The sequence below is a fragment of the Arvicola amphibius genome, chromosome 1 (genome assembly GCF_903992535.2).
Source record: "Arvicola amphibius chromosome 1, mArvAmp1.2, whole genome shotgun sequence".
In the NCBI taxonomy this organism is placed as follows: Eukaryota; Metazoa; Chordata; class Mammalia; order Rodentia; family Cricetidae; genus Arvicola; species Arvicola amphibius.
Window position 1 is genome coordinate 123,092,415 of NC_052047.1, and position 19,156 is coordinate 123,111,570.

Below are 19,156 nucleotides of genomic sequence, written 5' to 3' on the forward strand. Positions count from 1 at the left end.
ACTGATGGAATAGTATACATACCTTTTAGTTGAAACTGAGAAGTATGTTTACTTGTCATCATAATTATGGTATTCTAGATAAACCAGTTAGTGAGACAAGAATTAGATAAAAGTTGAAAAATTAATTTTATCAGGGGCTGAAGAGATGGCTCAGAGGTTAAGAGCATTGTCTGCTGTCTCAGATTTCCTGAGTTCAATTTCCAGCACCCACATGGTGGCTCACAGCCATCTATAATGAGATCTGGTGCCCTCTTCTGACAGGCAGGCATACATGGAGGCAGAATGTTGTATACATAATAAGTAAACCTTTAAAAATTATTTAAGAACTCTCACGTAAAACTACTCCTAATTTTTCAACAACATGGCCAGAATCACTAACTTCTTCATATGCAGCAGCTACAAAGCCTAATGGAGGGGCTGGAGAGATGGCTCAGAGGTTAAGAGCATTGCCTGCTCTTCCAAAGGTCCTGAGTTCAATTCCCAGCAACCACATGGTGGCTCACAACAACCATCTGCAATGGGGTCTGGTGCCCTCTTCTGGCCTGCAATCATACACACAGACAGAATATTGTATACAGAATAAATAAATAAATATTTTTTTAAAAAGCCTAATGGAGAAACCTGAGACAGGTGCCCTGGGATCAGGCGGATCTTCAAGTTCAAGGCCAGGGCTACACAGAGGAACCTTGTCTCAACAAACAAACAAACAAGCAGTAAAACTGACCTCAGGCTGAAGAGAAGGCTCAGTAGTTAAAAGCACCAGCTGCTCTTCAGAGGACTGGTGTTCAATTCCCATTACATTTGTTACTCCAGTTCTGGTGGATGGCACCATCTTGTGGTCTTCTTGGACATCAAGCACACATGTCGTACAGACATTTATACAGGCAAAATTACACAAAATAGGCAAAACACAAAATAATTTTTAAAACTGACTTCAGATCTGGTGGGTTTTCCACATGCTTGTAATCCACAACACTCAGGAGGTAGAATCAGGTAGACCTCTGAGTTTGAGGCCAGCCTGTCCACAAAGTGAGTTCCAGAACAGCCAGAACTATTACAGACAAACCCAGTCGGGGTGTAGGGTGGGGTGTGGGAGACAAAACAAAACTGACTTCAAGGGTCTGGAGAGATGGCTCAGAGCACTTGTTGCTCTTGCAGAGGACCCGGGTTTTTTTTCCCAGCACCCACATGATGGTGCACAGCAATGGGCAACAAGTTCCAGGACAGCCAGTCCCCTTTTGACCTCTGTGGACACTGTGCACATTGCAGATGAAATACCCATACATGTAAAACAAATATTTAATTGGGCATGGGTGGCAGACATGTCTTTAATTCCAGCACTCAGGAAGTAGAGACAGGCAGATCTCTGAATTGAGATCTTGATCTACATATGGAGTTCCAGAACTGCCAGGGCTACAAACAACAAAAAAATAACCCAAAATTTTAAAACAAACACAGAAAAAAATCAGGGCTGGAGAGATGACTCAGAGGTTAAGAGCACTGGCTGCTCTTCCAGAGGTCCTCAGCTCAATTTCCAGCAGCCACATGGTGGCTCACAACCATCTATAATGGGGTCTGGTTCCCTCTTCTGGCCTGCAGGCATATGTGCAGACAGAATACTGTATGTAATAAATCTTTAAAACAAAAAACCCAAAAAAATCTGAGTCAAATAAGTAAATAGAAAGAAATTTCATTTTCCTTTTCAGTTATAAAAATATAAATATCTAAATATATCCATTAGGATTGACCTACACACATGGAAATCAGATCCCAGAGTATAAAACTGGTTCAAATTTATGAGTGGCATTTCAGTTGGTGGGGACTAGTTCAGATGGATGGATCTATCAAACAAAAGGGACAAATCATTCAAGACACTAGTCCAAAAACATGGTTATAAACTTGTTTGGCAAACTGCCATTAAAAGTAAAATAAGATATTCAAGGAAAATATTTGCAATCTTCAACTGCAAAAGTATACTTCCTAAGTGCTAATGCTCTTTAACAGGCAAAGGAGAATATAAACAGCTAACAGTAGGAATAGTCAACTCTTCAAGCAGTGGTATATATCCTAGTAATCACAGTACAGCAGAGAGAGGCCAGCCTGGTCCACAGGCCAGCAAGGGCTACATGAGGAGGTCCTGTTTCAAAAACAAACAAACCAACAACAAAAAAGCACAAATAAAAGCAAAAAAGTAAATCCAAAGAATATACTTTATTAGTAAGATGAATATAAATATGTTATTAGGAAAACACCATCCTCCTATTAGTTTAATAGGAAAGTTTATTGAACAGCCTAAGCAACATCCATGAGACCCTTTCTCAGAAAAGCAAAAGCTCACTGGCATGGGTGTGAGAAACCAGGCAGCCTTATGTGCAGTTAGCTGAAGAATGACAGTTCAGTGATGCCAAAGTGCGCCCATCTTTTCACCTTCACTTCTCAGTCATGTTCAAATGTATGTACATATGTGGGCATTACATTTTCAATAACTGGAGGCTAGAAATCATCTCCTTGAGGCTGTGATGCTATATAGCTTCATTAAGACACAGTAGTTACAATACAGCATTGTTTTTAAATGTGGGTGGCAAACATTGCTGTGCTAGTGTGTGCCTGTCTGGGAAGAATACGGAGGAAACTGGTTGGCTGGTTTGGGCATAGAACAGGTTGGTAGGAAAGAAAGCTGGAGGTAGCAGTACAAACAAACCTGTAATCCCAGCACTTGAAAGGCTAAAGCAGCAAGATCACCAATTTGAGGTCAAACCCCTCAAATTGTGGGAGGGTCTTCTTTTTTTATATTTATTTATTTATTATGTATACAATATTCTGTCTGTATTTCTGCAGGCCAGAAGAGGGCACCCCATTACAGATGGTTGTGAGCTACCATGTGGTTGCTGCGAGTTGAACTCAGGACCTTTGGAAGAGCAGGCAATGCTCTTAACCTCTGAGCCATCTCTCCAGCCTGGGAGGGTCTTCTGTTTTGTGTTGATTTTATTGGTTAATAAAGAAACTGCCTTGGCCATTTGATAGACCAGCCCTTAGGTGGGTGGAGTAGACAGAACAGAATGCTGGGAGGAAGAGGGAAGTGAAGCAATCGCCATGCCTCTCCTCTCTGGGTCAGTCGCCATGAAGCCAGCCACCAGGTCAGACATGTTGAATCTTTCCTGATAAGCCACCACCTTGTGGTGATACACAGATTATTAGAAATGGGTTAAACAAGATGTGAGAGTTAGCCAGTAAGAGGCTAGAGCTAATGGGCCAGGCAGTGTTTAAATGAATACAATTTGTGTGTTGTTATTTCGGGTGTAAAGCTAGCCGTGTGGGATCCGAGCAGGATGCAAAGCAGACCTGCCCGCTCGCCTCTTCACTACAAACCCCCACCTCAAAACAAACAAACAAACAAAACAAAAAAACAACAAAAAAACAAAACCCAAAAATAAAAAAACACTGGAGGCTGGTGTGGGTACTCAGATCCTAACACTTGACAGGTAGAAGGGCTGCAAGCTCAGGGCCAGTCTGGTCAAAGTGAGTTTTAGGTTAGCCACAGCTATATAGTAAAATCCCTCTCAAACCAAGACAAAAATTGAAACTAAATTTTTTGCTTTTTACATTGTGTTTGTGAGTGTATATGTAGGGGCATGTAACTGCCATCAGTGTGGAGATCAGAGGGCAATTCATGGCACTTGGTTCTCTTCTACCATGTGGATTCTGGAGATTGGAGACTGAACTCAGGTTTTTTTTTAATTTTTGTTTTTGTTTTTTGAGACAGGGTCTCTCTGTAGCTTTGGAGTCTACCATGGAACTAGCTCTTGTAGACGAGACTAGCCTTGAACTCACAGAGATCCGCCTGTACTGTCTCTGCCTCCCAAGTGCTGGGAATAAAGGCGTCTGTCACCACTGCCCGGGTGAACTCAGGTCATTTATCCATGCTACTGGTATAAAACTTTAAGAGCTAATTCAAAGGTGGCTGGGAGGTAATGGTGCACGCCCTTAATCCCAGCACTCGGGAGGCAGAGGTAGGTGGATCTCTGTGAGTCTGAGGCTAGCCTACAAGAGCTAGTTCCAGGACAGCCTCTAAAGCTACAGAGAAACCCTGTCTCGAAAAACCGAGAAAAAAAAGAGCTAATTTAAAGGCATATGTAATTTAGAATCAATACTCATCATATCTGACTAATGTTAGTGTGTGTGTTGATGTATTTATGGGCCAGAGGTTGATATCAAATGTCTTCCTTTATCATCACTCTTTTCAGAAAAGAAATTCTGTATTTGTACAGGCAAGCACATGTATGTGCATGTGCTCAATCAAGGTCAGAAGCATCCCAATCACCTGGATGGAGCTGGAGTTACAGGCAGTGGTGAGCTGCCTGATGTGGGTGCTGGGGACTTACTGAGGTCCTCTGCAATAGCAGTGTTGTTGTTTTTGGTTTTTTTTTTTTTTTTTTTTTTTTTTTGAGACAGGGTTTCTCTGTGTAGATTTGGAGGACTCCTTCTGCAGACCAGGCTGGCCTCGAACTGATAGAGATCCGCCTGCCTCTGCCTTCCGAGTGCTGGGGTTAAAAGCATGCTCCACCACTGCTGGGTAAGCAGTGGTCTCTTAACCAATGAACCACTGAGACATAGCTCTAGCCCTTGCTCTCATTTTGTGAAACAGTTTCTCACTTAACTTGGACTTTACTGACTGGGTAGGGCCAGTGCGTCCTGGGGATCTGCTGGTGTCTGTCTCCACAGTGGTAGGCATTGCATGTGCATGCTGCCATGCTCATATTTTACGTGGGTGCTGTGCTGTGCACTCAAGTCTTAGTGCTTGCACAAGTGCTTTGCTCATCTGAGCCTTTGCTCCAGCCCAACAGTCACACATTAAAGTTTTTAACCATTAGCTGATCAGATGTTTTTAACAACCAACTAGTTAAGTGCTATGAATTCAGAACTAAGCCAGAACTTCTAAAATAGTGAAAAATGCTTTCAATCATAATATTTAACAACATGTACAGAATTTCTGTTAAGTAATACAATCCTAAGGATTTCCTGCTTAAAAGAAAATGAGTGGAAATCATTGTCAAATTCCCTAGAGTTATCTACTGGGAAAAGGACAGTTGGCTTCATCTGTAAAAAGGCATTAAGCTTAAAACAACAGGCAGTAGATCTGTTTGTTCACATTCATAGATAGCTTTATTCAGCTTCTAGAAAAATATATACAATAATCAGAACCATGGTTCTCTTAAATATTTTTAAATTAAAAGTATACAAGTGAGAGAAAGAGTTTCCACAGTCAGAACATCAATACTGTGTAATGAAGTAGACAGGAACTTCTGCAAGTCTAGGAATTAAGAACCGAGTAGGAGCAGCTTGTGGCTGCCAAGTGGTCAGCGCTGATCACATCTAAGATTTCTCCTTTAGTTTCTATTTGAAAACAAAATACTACATGTCTGACTCTGAGTAAAACAGTCGAATGCTGGGCATATACCAACAGGCATTATCAAACCAAAACTTGCCACTTCAACTGGTATTCATTTAAAATTTATAAATATTAGGATTACCTGTCAGTCATCGTTCAACTGGTAGCAGATGCAACAAAACTTAGGGGTTTAAGAAGCTTGTTAATACCATCTACTTCAGATTAATTCCTGCTTTCTCAACATTCTATCGAATGTCTGTGGAAAGCATTTTTACTTAAACAGACCTTGGAGTTCCAAGTAGTTTGAAAGCTGAGTATGGAAGCTATAGGAATAGCCTAGTTTTGTTCCAATTCTGTCCTTTGCCCCGCACTGTAGGTACTGTAGCCTACCCCATTTACATGGATCCCCCTCCACTGGTTCCAGGGCTTTTCCTGGAAATCAGATAATCAGTGCACCAACCAAAGGCCAGTTTACCATGAGATAAACACTGCCAGCCACCTCGCTTCCTGCTGTTGCCAATTAAGCAAAGCAATGAGGCAGATACCTTTAGCAACATCAAGCTTTTGAAATTGCGTTTATGTGTCTGAATAGGAGGCGGGGAGAGAAAACAAGCAGATTAGAACTGGAGGTCTCGTTAAGAGTAAGAGGAGAGAGATGGGTATTTTGTTCTTTGTTCATCTATTTCCTGCTTTGTTTTCTTGATGCAACTAAATATCTCCTTAAATAGTGCTTTGTATTCTGGAGGTGTAGTGGTGGGGGAAGTGGTGGGCTCTGGGGTGACAGGGGTGGGTTCCCAGCCACTGGCTCCAGCCTCACACTGGGTTACCAGTCCTGTCAGGTCCCTGGCCAGCAGCCTGGAGGTCTGGACGGCCTTGTGTGACAGTGAGTCCTGCTCCTGCTGGCACTTCTTCAGTAGCTCTTCATATTTCACTTTCAGGGCACTGTACTGAGTGTCCACTTCATGCAGAAGGGAGATGCCCCTCTGCTTCACAGCCTTAGCTCTCCTGATGCAAGTCTCCTCATGGCCCTTCACAATGTCACCCCCTGCCATGCTGCTGAGCACCGTCTCACTGCTGCTGCGCTTGAGTGGTTTCCTTTGTGCTTCTGGAGCAGCTAGGAACAACTCCTCCAGCAGGCTCTGGCTGGGCTCCTTGAAAGTAACAAACAAAGAGTCGGACACCAGCTTCTCAACCCCATTCACAAAAGGATGCTCTGCCTGCAGCATCTGCCGCATCTCGGCCACCTCAGCCTCCAACTCCAGTGCCCGGGCTCGGTAGGCATCTGTGGCCCCCAGCTGCTGCTCCAGCTCACTGTTCTCTTTCAGCACCACCTTATACTCCGCCTCCACGCTCACTCGCTTCTTCCTCTCTAGGCTCAGCTGGGCCTGCAACATCCTCACTGTCTTTTTCAGGTGCTCGTTTGCTTCTTCTTCGGGGCTTTGTTGGTTTTCCAAGGAAGTGATCTTCTCAGCAAACACGTGGTCATATACAAAGTGTCTATGAGGGAACATGGAAATATTTAAAGGTCAACTTACAGTGCAAAGGAGGCTGCTGGGGTTTTTCAACTAAATTTTTGTTTGTTTTGTTTTTTTGAGACAGGGTTTCTCTGTGTAACAGCCATAGCTGTCCTGCAACTAGCTCTTGTAGACCAGGCTGGCCTCTAACTCACAGAGATTCGCCTGCTTCTGCCTCCTGAGTGCTGGGATTAAAAGCGTGCGCCACCATCGCCCAACTCAACCAAATCTTTTAAAGGAGCAGTGACACCAATTTTTAGCCCACTCAATATTACAAGCAGTGGCTAAAATGAAGCTATATGAGGCTGGAAAATTCTTATTTATTTATTTATACATACAATATTCTGTCTGTGTATATGCCTGCAGGCCAGAAGAGGGCAGCAAACCTCATTAGAGATAGTTGTGAGCCACCATGTGGTTGCCGGGACCTTTGGAAGTAACCACTGAACCATCTCTCCAGCCCCTGGAAAATTCTTGAAAGCAAACACAGTTTTTGTGACCAATTTTTCCTCCTAATAGTAAAAGTAGTGTAGAAAACTCACTGGCAGATCAGCAGAATGACAGTGGCTTACTAGGAAATATAATGGACCAGACAGTCTCATCTCCAGCTGCAGATCACAACCAGTTGGGTAGTCTTGAAAACCTGGAGCTCACTCCATTGATCCTCATTGGTCTGCTATCTGGACCTACAGGGTTTTAAATGTTCTCCATAATGTCAGACCAAGGCTATGGAACATGATGTTTGGACTTTTAACTTAGAATACACATCAGAACCACCGGAGCAGCTTTAGGTTCATGCCAAGAAATTCTGACCTGCGAGAGACTTAGTATCTGTCTTTGGAAAACATTCATAGTGCCGGGTGCACACACGTAATCTCAGCTCTTGGGAAGTGGAGGCAGGCGGATCAGGAGTTTGAGGCCAGATGGGCTGTATGAGACCTTATTTCAAACCGCTCGAATCTCCATAGGTAACGTGACAAAAAGTAAAGGACGAGAAACATTAACCGCCTCTCCTGCCCGGGCACAGGCAGCTTGCGTATTTATTTCTTGGCTGTGGAGCATCTGACTTTATGGAAGGTCATGAAGACACAGGTCATGTCTACTTGGGTCATTATTCCTGACGACTGGCACATCAACTGTAGTGTAACAGGTGTTTAGTAAGCAATTATTAAAGACTCAAACTCATAACTACAAATTATAAAGGCATTTCTTTAGGTGAAAATATTTGCCAATTTTTGTGCTATCAATTTTTTATTTTTATTTATTTATTTTTTTTGGTGACAGGTCTCTCTCTGTAGTCCTGGCTGTCCCAGAACTTGCTATGTTCTGGCCTGGAATTCACAGAGCATGCCCCTGCTTCCTGAGTGCTGGAAGTAGAGACATGCACCATCACACCCAGCTTCCAAAATTTCTGTTTTTTTCTTTCATTCTAATGTGAAATATATCCCCCAAATCTATACTGTAGCAGAAGTATTACTAATTTTAAACTAATATTTAACAAATTAAAATGAAAAGAATGACTGATACCCATAAGCTCTCACTGTTATGTTTAAGTTCAGTGGCTTTGGGCTTAACAGGCAAAGGGCACATCCTGAAATGGAGCTTTTCATCTCCTGTAATCCAGAATGCGTCACGCCATGGGGTGTCCCCAGCTTGCACACCCACAGAAAGGTAGGCTCTTACTGGCGGAGGTCATACAGCTCCTTCAGATAGGAGAAGCTGGGTGCTGGTTTCTCCTGGTCACCTATCTTCTGCCTCTCTCTTTCTTGGCTGGAAGATTTCAGCTCCTTCACTTGGCTCTGGAGGTGATCAATGTTGTTTTGTAGGCATTCAATTGTTTCTGTCAGGCTGTAAATAAGACACAAGCTGGTTGCTGCTTATCACATTAAATTAAGATCAAAACCAATGAAAGAGGATTAGATGTGACCCACTCAAACTTGGCTTTCTTAATTGGAAAAGACTTACAGTTAATCCTCAGTCCCCTAAAATAATGAACCCTTATCCTATACGGCTCAACCCCTCTACAGACACATTCTTCAAATTATACTAAATAACTCCTTTGTAGACTTCCCTCAGTAACAGATTTTACCTTAGGATTTTCTGTTGCGAGGCTTTGCTCTCAGCCACAAGCTTCTGGTTGGTTTCTTCCAGTTCTCTTGCTGTGACATCTAACTGCTCATAAACTTTTGCATGCTGCTCATTCATTTGCCGCAGAAGCTCCACCTGCTTGGTCAGGTACTGTGAAAGAAGAGTGACAGCAGGTAGCACACAGATAAGATAGCCCGCACGCTTCAACACGGATTGTCGGGCTCCCCAACACCAACTAATGCCAGCTGAGGGCTTAGGGCTTCCACGTGTGGGCTCAGCACCCTCCCGGCATGGTGATGTTTGCCCAGCCCAGAGACTCCCATAGCCTTGATGGTCTGCATGCTGCAGCCTTCTAATGCCATTCCTCATCCTAGTATTCAGGACAACAGGGGTTTTGGAGGAGTTTTATACCAGAATGAGGGACAGAGACCAAATGTGAACTTTATATTCTACCAGTGTTGTTGGTTTATTTAATGGAAAAGAGAAGTTAAATTCCAATAAAAACTACCTGTTTTAATAAGAGACAGTCACAAGCTATCCTTGATGTGTTTAGCTCCATTACTGCTTGACAATACTCCTACGTACACGAGGTTAGTCTAATTTTATAAAACATATGCTTAACATTCAAAAGCAAAACCCAAAGTGAAATATGATAATCCCACAAGAAGAAAAGTTTGGGAAAACAATATAAATGTAAACAAAATATGTCTAATAGGGGCTGAAGAGATGGATCGGTGGTCAAGAGAACTTGTTCTTGCAGAGAACATGGGTTTGGTTCCCAGCACCCACTCAGCACCCAGGGGACCTGGTCTTTCTGACTTCTGCAGGTATCAGGAATACATACAGTGCCTGATATATTCAGTGCCATATATATATTCAGGCATAAGATTCACACATATAAAAAATAATATCTTTAAAGAACAGAAAAGTTTTAAAAAATGTTTAACCGAAAGGAAAAGAAAGAAAAGCTTAACGTGAAAAAAAAATTTTGATGGTTTTCACTTGGAAAAAAAAAATCAATCTTTTTTTTCCTGAGTGAGATGTTTCAGACAAACACTAGTTGAAATACGTTGATTTTACCAGATACTTTAACAGATATCAAATCCTCGTTACTTCTACTCTACAAGAATGCCGTCTCCACCATCTTTCTCAACTTACTTACCAGGTTATTCATCTTGATCCTGCTAAGACTGCTTTCTGAAGACCAAGAATAGGGGAATAAGCACAATCTTTTCAAAAAAAAATATTTATTTATTTATTTATTATGTATACAATATTCTGTGTGTATGTCTGCAGGCCAGAAGAGGGCACCAGACCCCATTGCAGATGGTTGTGAGCCACCATGTGGTTGCTGGGAGTTGAACTCAGGACCTCTGGAAGAACAGGCAATGCTCTTAACCTCTGAGCCATCTCTCCAGCCCCAATAAGCACAATCTTAATGCCAGAGTTAGGTCATCTGGATTCCCTCCCTACTCAGTTCCACCCAGCATACTAAAGTGTAGCAGATATTCCAAACTGAACATTCCTACTGGATATGACCCAAAGAGGAAAAAAAAAGAGGTTTTAAATATAATCCTATGGTAGCAGACTTGACTTTAAAAACCCTTCTTAGCCGGGCAGTAGTGGAGCATGCCTTTAATTCCAGCACTTGGGAGGCAAAGGCGGATCTCTGAGTTTGAGGCCAGCCTGGTCTCTTCAAGAGCTAGTTCCAGGACAGGCACCAGAGCTACAGAGAAACCCTGTCTTGAAAAAACAAAAACAAAACAAAACAAAAACTCTTCCTGAGGTATTTTACAGAACTATTCAAGTACCATCAGAGCCAAGTGACTTTTTTTTTCCCCGAGACAGGGTTTTTCTGTGTAGCCCTGGCTATCGTTGAACTCAAGAGATCTATCTGCCTCTGCCTCCCGAGTGCTGTAACTAAGGGTGTGGACCACCACGCCACCACTGCTGGGTGACCTTTGCTTTTTTGAGATAAAGTCTGTTATATACCTCCAGAGAGGCCAGCTTTGGTCTTTGGCCCTTCTGACTTGCCTCCTAGTCCTGGGATTACATGTGTGTACCACTGTGGCTGTCTTTCAACAGTCTTCTTTTGAATAAACAGAGCTCAGTGGTATTCAGTGGTATCACATGTAACTTTTGGGATGTTTACATAACATATGCACAGAACAAACAACCCCTCTTTGGCTTCAACTTTCTCCTATGAACCTCTCGGGGTCAAAAATATTCTGAAAATTCTTTGAACTAACACCACCATCACCATTCCCAAGCAAACTATAGTACTTATAACTTATGCTTTATTAACACTCCTGTGAGGTTCGGGCAGGACTCTGTAATTAAGCATTGGAACTTTCACATCAAAAAGTATAAAGAGGGCCGGGCGATGGTGGCGCACGCCTTTAATCCCAGCACTCGGGAGGCAGAGGCAGGCGGATCTCTGTGAGTTCGAGACCAGCCTGGTCTACAGAGCTAGTTCCAGGACAGGCTCCAAAGCCACAGAGAAACCCTGTCTCGAAAAACCAAAAAAAAAAAAAAAAAAAAAAAAAAAAAGTATAAAGATTACAAACAGCCTCAGATCAGTTAAAAATTTGCTAGCACTTAAATTGATGTAAACTTAAGGGATTAAGACCTCAGAACTGGGGTTCGGCAGTGGTAAGGGTTGTAGATGTTAGTAGCTGCTAGAACTGACGTGATTAAATGAGCTAAGTAACTAAGTTAGCACGAAGCAGGGTATCTATGAAAGTCCACTTATTTTTCACTGTCTACATCTCCACAAGTTTCTCTTGGTCCCTTGGAAAACAACCACTCAACTTCTTACAGGAAGCCTTTTCAGACCTGTAGGAGAAAGCTCTGGGTTCTGCCCCCGGCTAGTCATGACACGTGGTTTCCTGTCATCTGCAGGAATGTGTTTCATTTCTTAGGAATACTCAAGTGGGTAAAGAGTTTAGGGTCAAAAGAATGTATGTGATCGTGGTGGCAAGATAGCTCGGGGTAAAGGCACTTGCTACCAAGCCTGAGGACCAGATTTCAACGCAGAACTCGTATGGTAGAAGACGAGTGCTAACTCTGACCCCACTGTGTGTGGTGGCACATCTGCACACTAACATGTGCATGAGTGTACTTACCCCCACTGTGTGTGGTGGCACATCTGCACACTAACATGTGCATGAGTGTACTTACCCCCGCTGTGTGTGGTGGCACATCTGCACACTAACATGTGCATGAGTGTACTTAGTAGAGAAATGCAGATCTTCAACATGGAAAATATTGGAAGTTCCCTTCTCCTGACCCAGTGGTGTGGGAGCCGAGGAAGCCCTGAATGACTGTGCCAGGAGATTAAGTCCTGTACATGGTTGACAGGGCATAGCCATGTCAAGGATTCCTGATGCCTCAGACCCACAGAAATGGCTAAGACTTCCTCATATTCAGTCTTAAGTATGATCAGTTATATATGAACTGATCAGTAAATATGGAAACTACCAAACACCACAGCTTTCTCCTGACGGTTACACCTGAAACCGTTCCCCTGCAGAAACCTCTCACCACGATCAGCTAAACCTGTCTCCTTGTTCAGCTATAGACCATAAACTCACCTTATCAGCTGTATACAAAAAACCTGTCTCTTCCATCGAGGTGTACAAAATAAACACTTAAGTTCCCGGCTGCTGCTGCTACATTTGGTACCCTCCATCAGAGCGAGCCGGCCCACCTAATCTCAGCTTTTCTGACATGTGTCTGTGTATCTTCCTTTCTATATTGCCCTGTCACCTCAGTCAGGTTCACAGCATCAGGGCATGCAGGAAACAGCTCAGTGGCTTTTTATTTGGGGTCTAGCATGTACCAAGACAAACTCTGACACGTGCATGTACATGCATGTTTTGAAGCTAGGCAAGTGTCCTACCTGTAAGCTGTAACTCTAGTACCAAGCTAGGTTAATGGCTACTGTTCCCCTTTACACCACACAGCTGCTGTCACTCACTAGAGTCAGTTACAGTTTGTCTGACACATCATGTTTACTGCAGCATTACATTCCCATATATTCCTACTATATTATATATATATAATTATATGTATATAATAATATATAATTCCTCAGCACTACAAGCTAGTCATCTTAACTTTGTATTACTTTATGACTTCTCAATCCACTCAAATTCTGAATTTTTACAGATAACTAAATCCTACCCAACGTGTTTTTAAACTATAATTTTAAACATACAAATAATAAAATTTCAACCATTACAATACAGAGAAAAACTTTTCACCTCTACTGCCGTCACCCTTGGTCATCACAGGACAGAGTCACAGCATCGCCACCCAGTGCCCGAGTGCTGACTGCAGAGTAGTCACAGTGACGAAAGGGAGCCCGCACACTCTTAGTGTCCACCGGGCTCCACCACTTCCCCAGTCACCTCCGTGTTCCCGTCAGCTCCACGTGTTAGCTATGGCGTCTCCGGGTTTTTTTTATTTTTTATTTATTTATTTTTGGTTTTTCAAGACTGGGTTTTTTGGAGCCAGTCCTGGAACTCGCTCTGTAGATCAGGCTGCCCTTGAACTCACAGAGTTCTGCCTGCCTCTGCCTCCCAAGTGCTGGGATTAAAGGCAGGTGCATTTTTTTTTATCTCTTTTATTTTGTATGGGGCCAGAGAGATTTGTTCAGCAGTTATGAGCACTGGCTGCTCTTCCAAATGACCTGGAGTTCAATTTCTAGTACCCATATGTCTGCTCACAACTGTCTGTAACTCCAGTCTGATGCCCTCTTCTGGTGTCTCTGGGCACTGCATACATGTGCACAGATAAACCCATACACATAACTTTTATTATGTTTAATTGTGTGTGTGTGTGCAAACACATACCATATGGACACATAGATGCAGGAGTTTGTGGAGGCCAGAGGTGTCAGATTCCTCCTAGAGGCAGAGTTATAGTCAGCTATAAGTTGCCTGATATGGGAGCTGGGAGCCAAACTCCAGCCCTCTGTCAGGGCATCATATACTGTTAAACTCTCAACAGCTGAGCCCTCTCCGTGGTACTTCTGGCTGGTTCCATCTAACCCAGCAGCTCTTCACCTGGGGCTCACAGACAGCCTTTAGAATGGGTCTGTGAACACTGATGGGGAAGACAGCTATTTGAAAAATTCTAACTGAAAACTGGAAGGCATTTCCTTCAATTATGAATGAAAGTTACAAACTACAGCAGTACCAGGGGCATTTACCACCAATAGAAATCACAAGTATTTCATATCATACTGTAGGGTTTACAGAAATGCTGGCATTTTACTTAGATATGTCACTATTTGAAATTACGATAGTTCTCAGGATGCCTATATATTCTGTATTAGTATATCGTGAATTTGTTTCTACAATATTTTCTGGCTATCTAAATATGACATTTCATTTATAATTCAGTGTTTAGTTGAGATGGTGAGGTCTGGCTATGTAGGCTGGCCTTAAGCTGACAATCCTCCTGCCTCAGCCCCTAAATGCTGAGATTCTGAGACTGAACCACATTTGGTGCTATAGTGCATTTGAAAAGGCTCACCAGACTTTGTTTGACAGACAGCTAGCAGGATCTATGGCATAAACGTGGCCAAGCACTTTAGTTATCCTGAGGCCTCATTTTCAGCATAAGCTCTTTGCAACCTGCGCCAGGGGCTGAAGCTGTTTAGCAGTTAGCACCTGCCACTCTTGCACAGGACCCAGCTTTAGTTCCCAGCACCCGTGTGTCTAGGTTCTCCGGCACCCTCTCCTGGCCCCTCTCCGGCATCCTCTCCTGGCCTCTTCGCCTGGCCTCTTCGCCAGAGCACCTGCTCTTATCTACAGCAGCACCCGAGGACCCGCACTCCTCTCCAGACAACACAACAATCCACTCAACCGCTTGACTCTTACTGCCCTCTCTTTCTGGGATACTGTTCTCTATCTAGCTCATTTCTTACATATTTAGTAGGAATTACAATTTATTAGCTAAATATTCATTTCTAGACCTCTGTTTACAATAGCTGTGTTCAGTACCACAAATTCAGAGTACACATGTCAATTAGAAAGGTCTAATTTGAAAGCTTCTGTGATGGGCTTGGCTCTAGACCTGGGGAAAAGCCTATTAACCACTAATTCCCATTTTGACACTCTATTCTCATGACCCAACATCACTCAGAGGCTCAGAAACCTGAAGGGGAAATATTTATAATACATACCACATATTGCATAGAGCCCAAGTTAAGCCTTTTAAAAAAATTGACAACTTAGGCTTGTGACCAACTTACAAAAAATAAATCAACATGCAGATAAGTACAAAATGGCTACTAAAACCTACAAAAAGTGCCTCTTGTTTGCTATATGAAAATCTGTGATTAAAAACACAAAGTAGCCATTGAAGAACTTGTGATATCTCAGCCTTAGACGGTTTGGCTTTGAGGATAACCCAAGCACACCAAGGAGCTTGTTTTCATGCGGTAGGAGTTTAGTTTAATTATATTAAGCCACCAATAATCAGAAAAGCCATTAATTCTTCAAGACTCAGTCACAGACAACCAACAAGGGAGTCTCATTTGTTCAGCAACTGCAAAGAAAAACTACTGACTAAGTAAGTGCTGTGTATGGCAGACACCAAACTATGTATGCTGTTAGCCTAGATCTCTAAATTAGTTTTTTTTTCTTCACTTCATACAGAAGGAAATAGGTTATCTTTCCCACTATTCACCTCAAAGTCCATACATACTTCTAATATTCTCATTTTCTCAATTGAGAATCTGGGACATTACTTCAGGTCTGACTGCCACATTGGGGGACATGAGAGTAGCAGCAAAGTAGATGAAAATGCCAACAAGAACATCAGGCTTGGGAAGACGCTTCAGCTGGTAAAGTGCTCACCTTGCAAACATGAGGACTTGAGTTCAATCCCCAGAACTCATGTTTAAAAAAGCCAGGAGCCAGGCATAGCGGGACATGCCTTTAATCCCAGCCCCAGGAGACATAAGCAAGTGGATCTCTGTGAGTCCCTGCCAGCCAGGTCTACACAGGGAGTTCCAGACCAGTCAGTACTACAGAGAGCGACCCTGTCTCAAAACAACAACAAAGGAAATTTAGCTGCCCAGCAGTGTGAGAGTTAACCTTTAATCAAGGACTACAGCCAAGTCTTTTAAATTTAATATAAAATAATTTTTAGTAATAGTGAAAAAATAATTCCTATTAAACACTGAAAGTCCATTTTCCCTGATTATAGTAATATGTTTCTGTCATAGGACATACAGGGGTGGAGAAGTACGAATATGAAACTAAAAGTCACATATCATCACACTATTAAAAGCTTACCAAGTTGGTTTGTGTTTATTATGTGTAGTACATGTTATGTGTGGAGGCCAGAGGCTGACATTAGGTGTCTCCCTTTTACTGTGACTGGGTCTCTCTCTGAATATGGAGTTCACCCATAGCCCTACAGAGAGGTAGTCAGGGACCCACCTGTCTCTGCTCCCAATGCATTACAGATGTACACCATCATGATTGGCTTTCATGTGGGTGTGTTCTGGAGATACAAACTCAGGTTTTTGTGTTTGTATGGCAGTCACTTTACCAACACAGCCATTTCCCAGCCCTAGCTTGCCAAGTTTTTAAGATTTACTGTCCACTAAATAGACAGGATTTTTTTTCAAAATTAAGACTGTTCCCTATAAATATTCTGAAATGAGTAGATAATGATGTAGTAATTATAGAAATCCAAAACATATTCTTATGATCTCATCATCCCCTCAGAGCACCCTGCACCAATGTAGTGCCAACATTTATCACCATTACATGATGGAGCAGACAGATCTAAGAGATGATTTACATGGCTGAACTCTACTTGCAAATATAATCAAAGGCTTATGATGCCCAAAGTCTCTGAATACAAAGGCCAGTGCTCCCTCCATACCTTCAAAAATATTAACCAGTTATTGACTATGTGTGAAAGACCATGAATAAACATAGCTGATGGAGGAGAGTCTATGTGTGACTTTTATTATTAATAAAGAAACTGCCTTGGCCCTTTAAGAGACATAAAATTAGGTAGGCTGAGTAGACAGAACAGAATTGTGGGAAAAAGGAAGCAGAGTTGGGGAGACACTTCAGGCAGTCGCCATATGCAGTAGCCATACTTCTCCTCTCTGAGATGGACACAGGTTAAGATCTCTCCTGGTAAGCCACCCCTCATGGTGCTATATAAATTACTAAATATGGATTAAAGCAAGATATGAGAATCAACCAATAAGAGGCTACAGATAAGGGGCCAGGCAGTATTTAAATAAATACAGTTTCTGTGTAATTATTTTGGGCAAAGCTAGCCGGGTGGCGGGACACAGCCCCGCCGCTCCATCTACAGATTGGCGCTCCAACGTGGTGACTAAATCCACTTAAAAACCTGAGAGGGCTTTAAATAAAGGAGAGAGAGAGTTTAACACAGCTTTCTGCTGTTTGCCTGGACGTGCCGTAGAGAGATTTCCTGTTTCGGCAATAGCGGCAGAGAAAAAGCTGAGTAGAAAAAGCTGAGTCATTTTAAAACGCGGCTTCCTGGTGCTGTGCCGCCAGTGCAAACTCTGGCTATAAAGTATTTCAGTGGCTTTTATGGGCCTGGATATTTGTGTTCCCGCTTGGGATAGGAAGGAGAGTGCACTGAGACCGTGCCAATGGCTCCCTGCTCCCTGCCTGCACCTGAGCAGATGGCGGAATCAGGCTTAGGCGAGCGGGAGAACATGGCAGATTTCTGCCGCCATACAGAGAGATGTTTTCAGACTGTGCAGTGCTCTGTGTCTCAGATTTGGCTGTAACCTGGATGAAAAGAGTTTCTGTGCTGCATGCTCAGTCTCAGAATTAAACTGCTGATTGCGGCTCCAATGTGGACTGCTGTGTGCCTGGAGTGTGCAGCTCAGGGGCACCAAATGACTGAGGCAGGAGAGGCTTTGGCTCTGCTCGCCACGCTGAACTGTGCTGATCTCAGGCAGGATCTATTGTAATTACCATGATAACAGCGCAGTTAAGGTTTAGACTGGGCTGGAAACAGGCGGTACCATATTACCTCTACATGGCACAACTTAAGTTTTTATGAAGTGCTTAACCTTTTAGGAAGTGCTCCTGGATAGTAAAGAATTACAGATTCACAATAGGACAGATTCAGACAGAAAAGACTTTTAAATGGGTCACAATGTTGGATGACTGTACGTAGGCTTGAGAGAGAGAAAAAATATATAGAGAATAAAGTTAATGCCTTAAAAAAGGGTAAAGTCTTTAAAGAGACAGAATAAAGTAAAGTGATAGAGTAAAAATAGGCCACGTAAAAATGGAAAATTCACAGAGAGTCTGGATTATATATTTTATTGTGTTTTCTTTGAAATTTTTGACTGTAAAGGAGCTAAATACAGAGAGACATTTCATTATATGGGCTGCCATTCTAGACCAGAATGGACATCTTAACGGTATGACTTCAGGATTTGGATCTAAGAACATGATGCTTTGGAAAAGAGTTTCTTCTTTTGTTTTCACAGAGGACGAGACTCTGTGGATTGCTTCTATCCCAATATGGTATGATAGACCATGCCCTCCTGAAAGGTTGCTGTGAACACCCTCAAAAAATTACTTCGCTCAACTGCCGACTGAGATGAACCTAGCAGACAGGTTATACCATGAAAGACCTAAATAACAACACCCCCATTCAGCAGGAAGCAGTTTGGAGAGAAAAAAACTGCGCCCATATTCCCAAATATTGTTTATAAATGTTCTTTTACATTTAAAGGGGGATATGATATAGATATGAATGATTTGCATTGGTATGGATTTTAATGTCAATTTGTTATATGTATTTCTGATATTGATTAAGGTATTGTGATTGTGTAGTTCATTTAAAAATGTAATGTATAATTAGGAAATACAGGTTGTTAATGGATAATCATCAGTAATAGTCAAGCTTGTCATGTTAGATTTTCTAGATGTGCATAGATATATTTCAGATAGACATTCTTCATATCTTTCAAAGACTACAAGAACATGGCATTTAATGTTTTAATAAGTTAGGGTTTTTCATGACAATGAGACATGTCTGCTCCTGGCAGCACCAATCTACTTCAAGAGGAAGATGGGCATCGAAGAGGCTCCTTATGGAGTTTGATAGCCATTTGGGCAAGAAACTGCTCTTGCCT

General features: G+C 42.4%; 1 protein-coding gene across 1 annotated transcript in view; it reads right to left on the minus strand.

Annotated features, from left to right (window-relative positions):
* Nucleotides 1–5,136: 5,136 nt before the first annotated feature.
* The window catches only part of Cdr2 (cerebellar degeneration related protein 2), a 28,276-nt gene continuing 14,256 nt past the window's right edge, over nucleotides 5,137–19,156 (minus strand). The window contains exons 3-5 of the mRNA XM_038348150.1: nucleotides 8,993–9,141; nucleotides 8,587–8,751; nucleotides 5,137–6,886 (exon numbers count right to left, since the gene is read on the minus strand). Coding sequence (XP_038204078.1) covers nucleotides 6,025–6,886; nucleotides 8,587–8,751; nucleotides 8,993–9,141 — 1,176 coding nt within the window. The 3' untranslated portion in view covers nucleotides 5,137–6,024. The remainder of the gene's footprint in view (nucleotides 6,887–8,586; nucleotides 8,752–8,992; nucleotides 9,142–19,156) is intronic.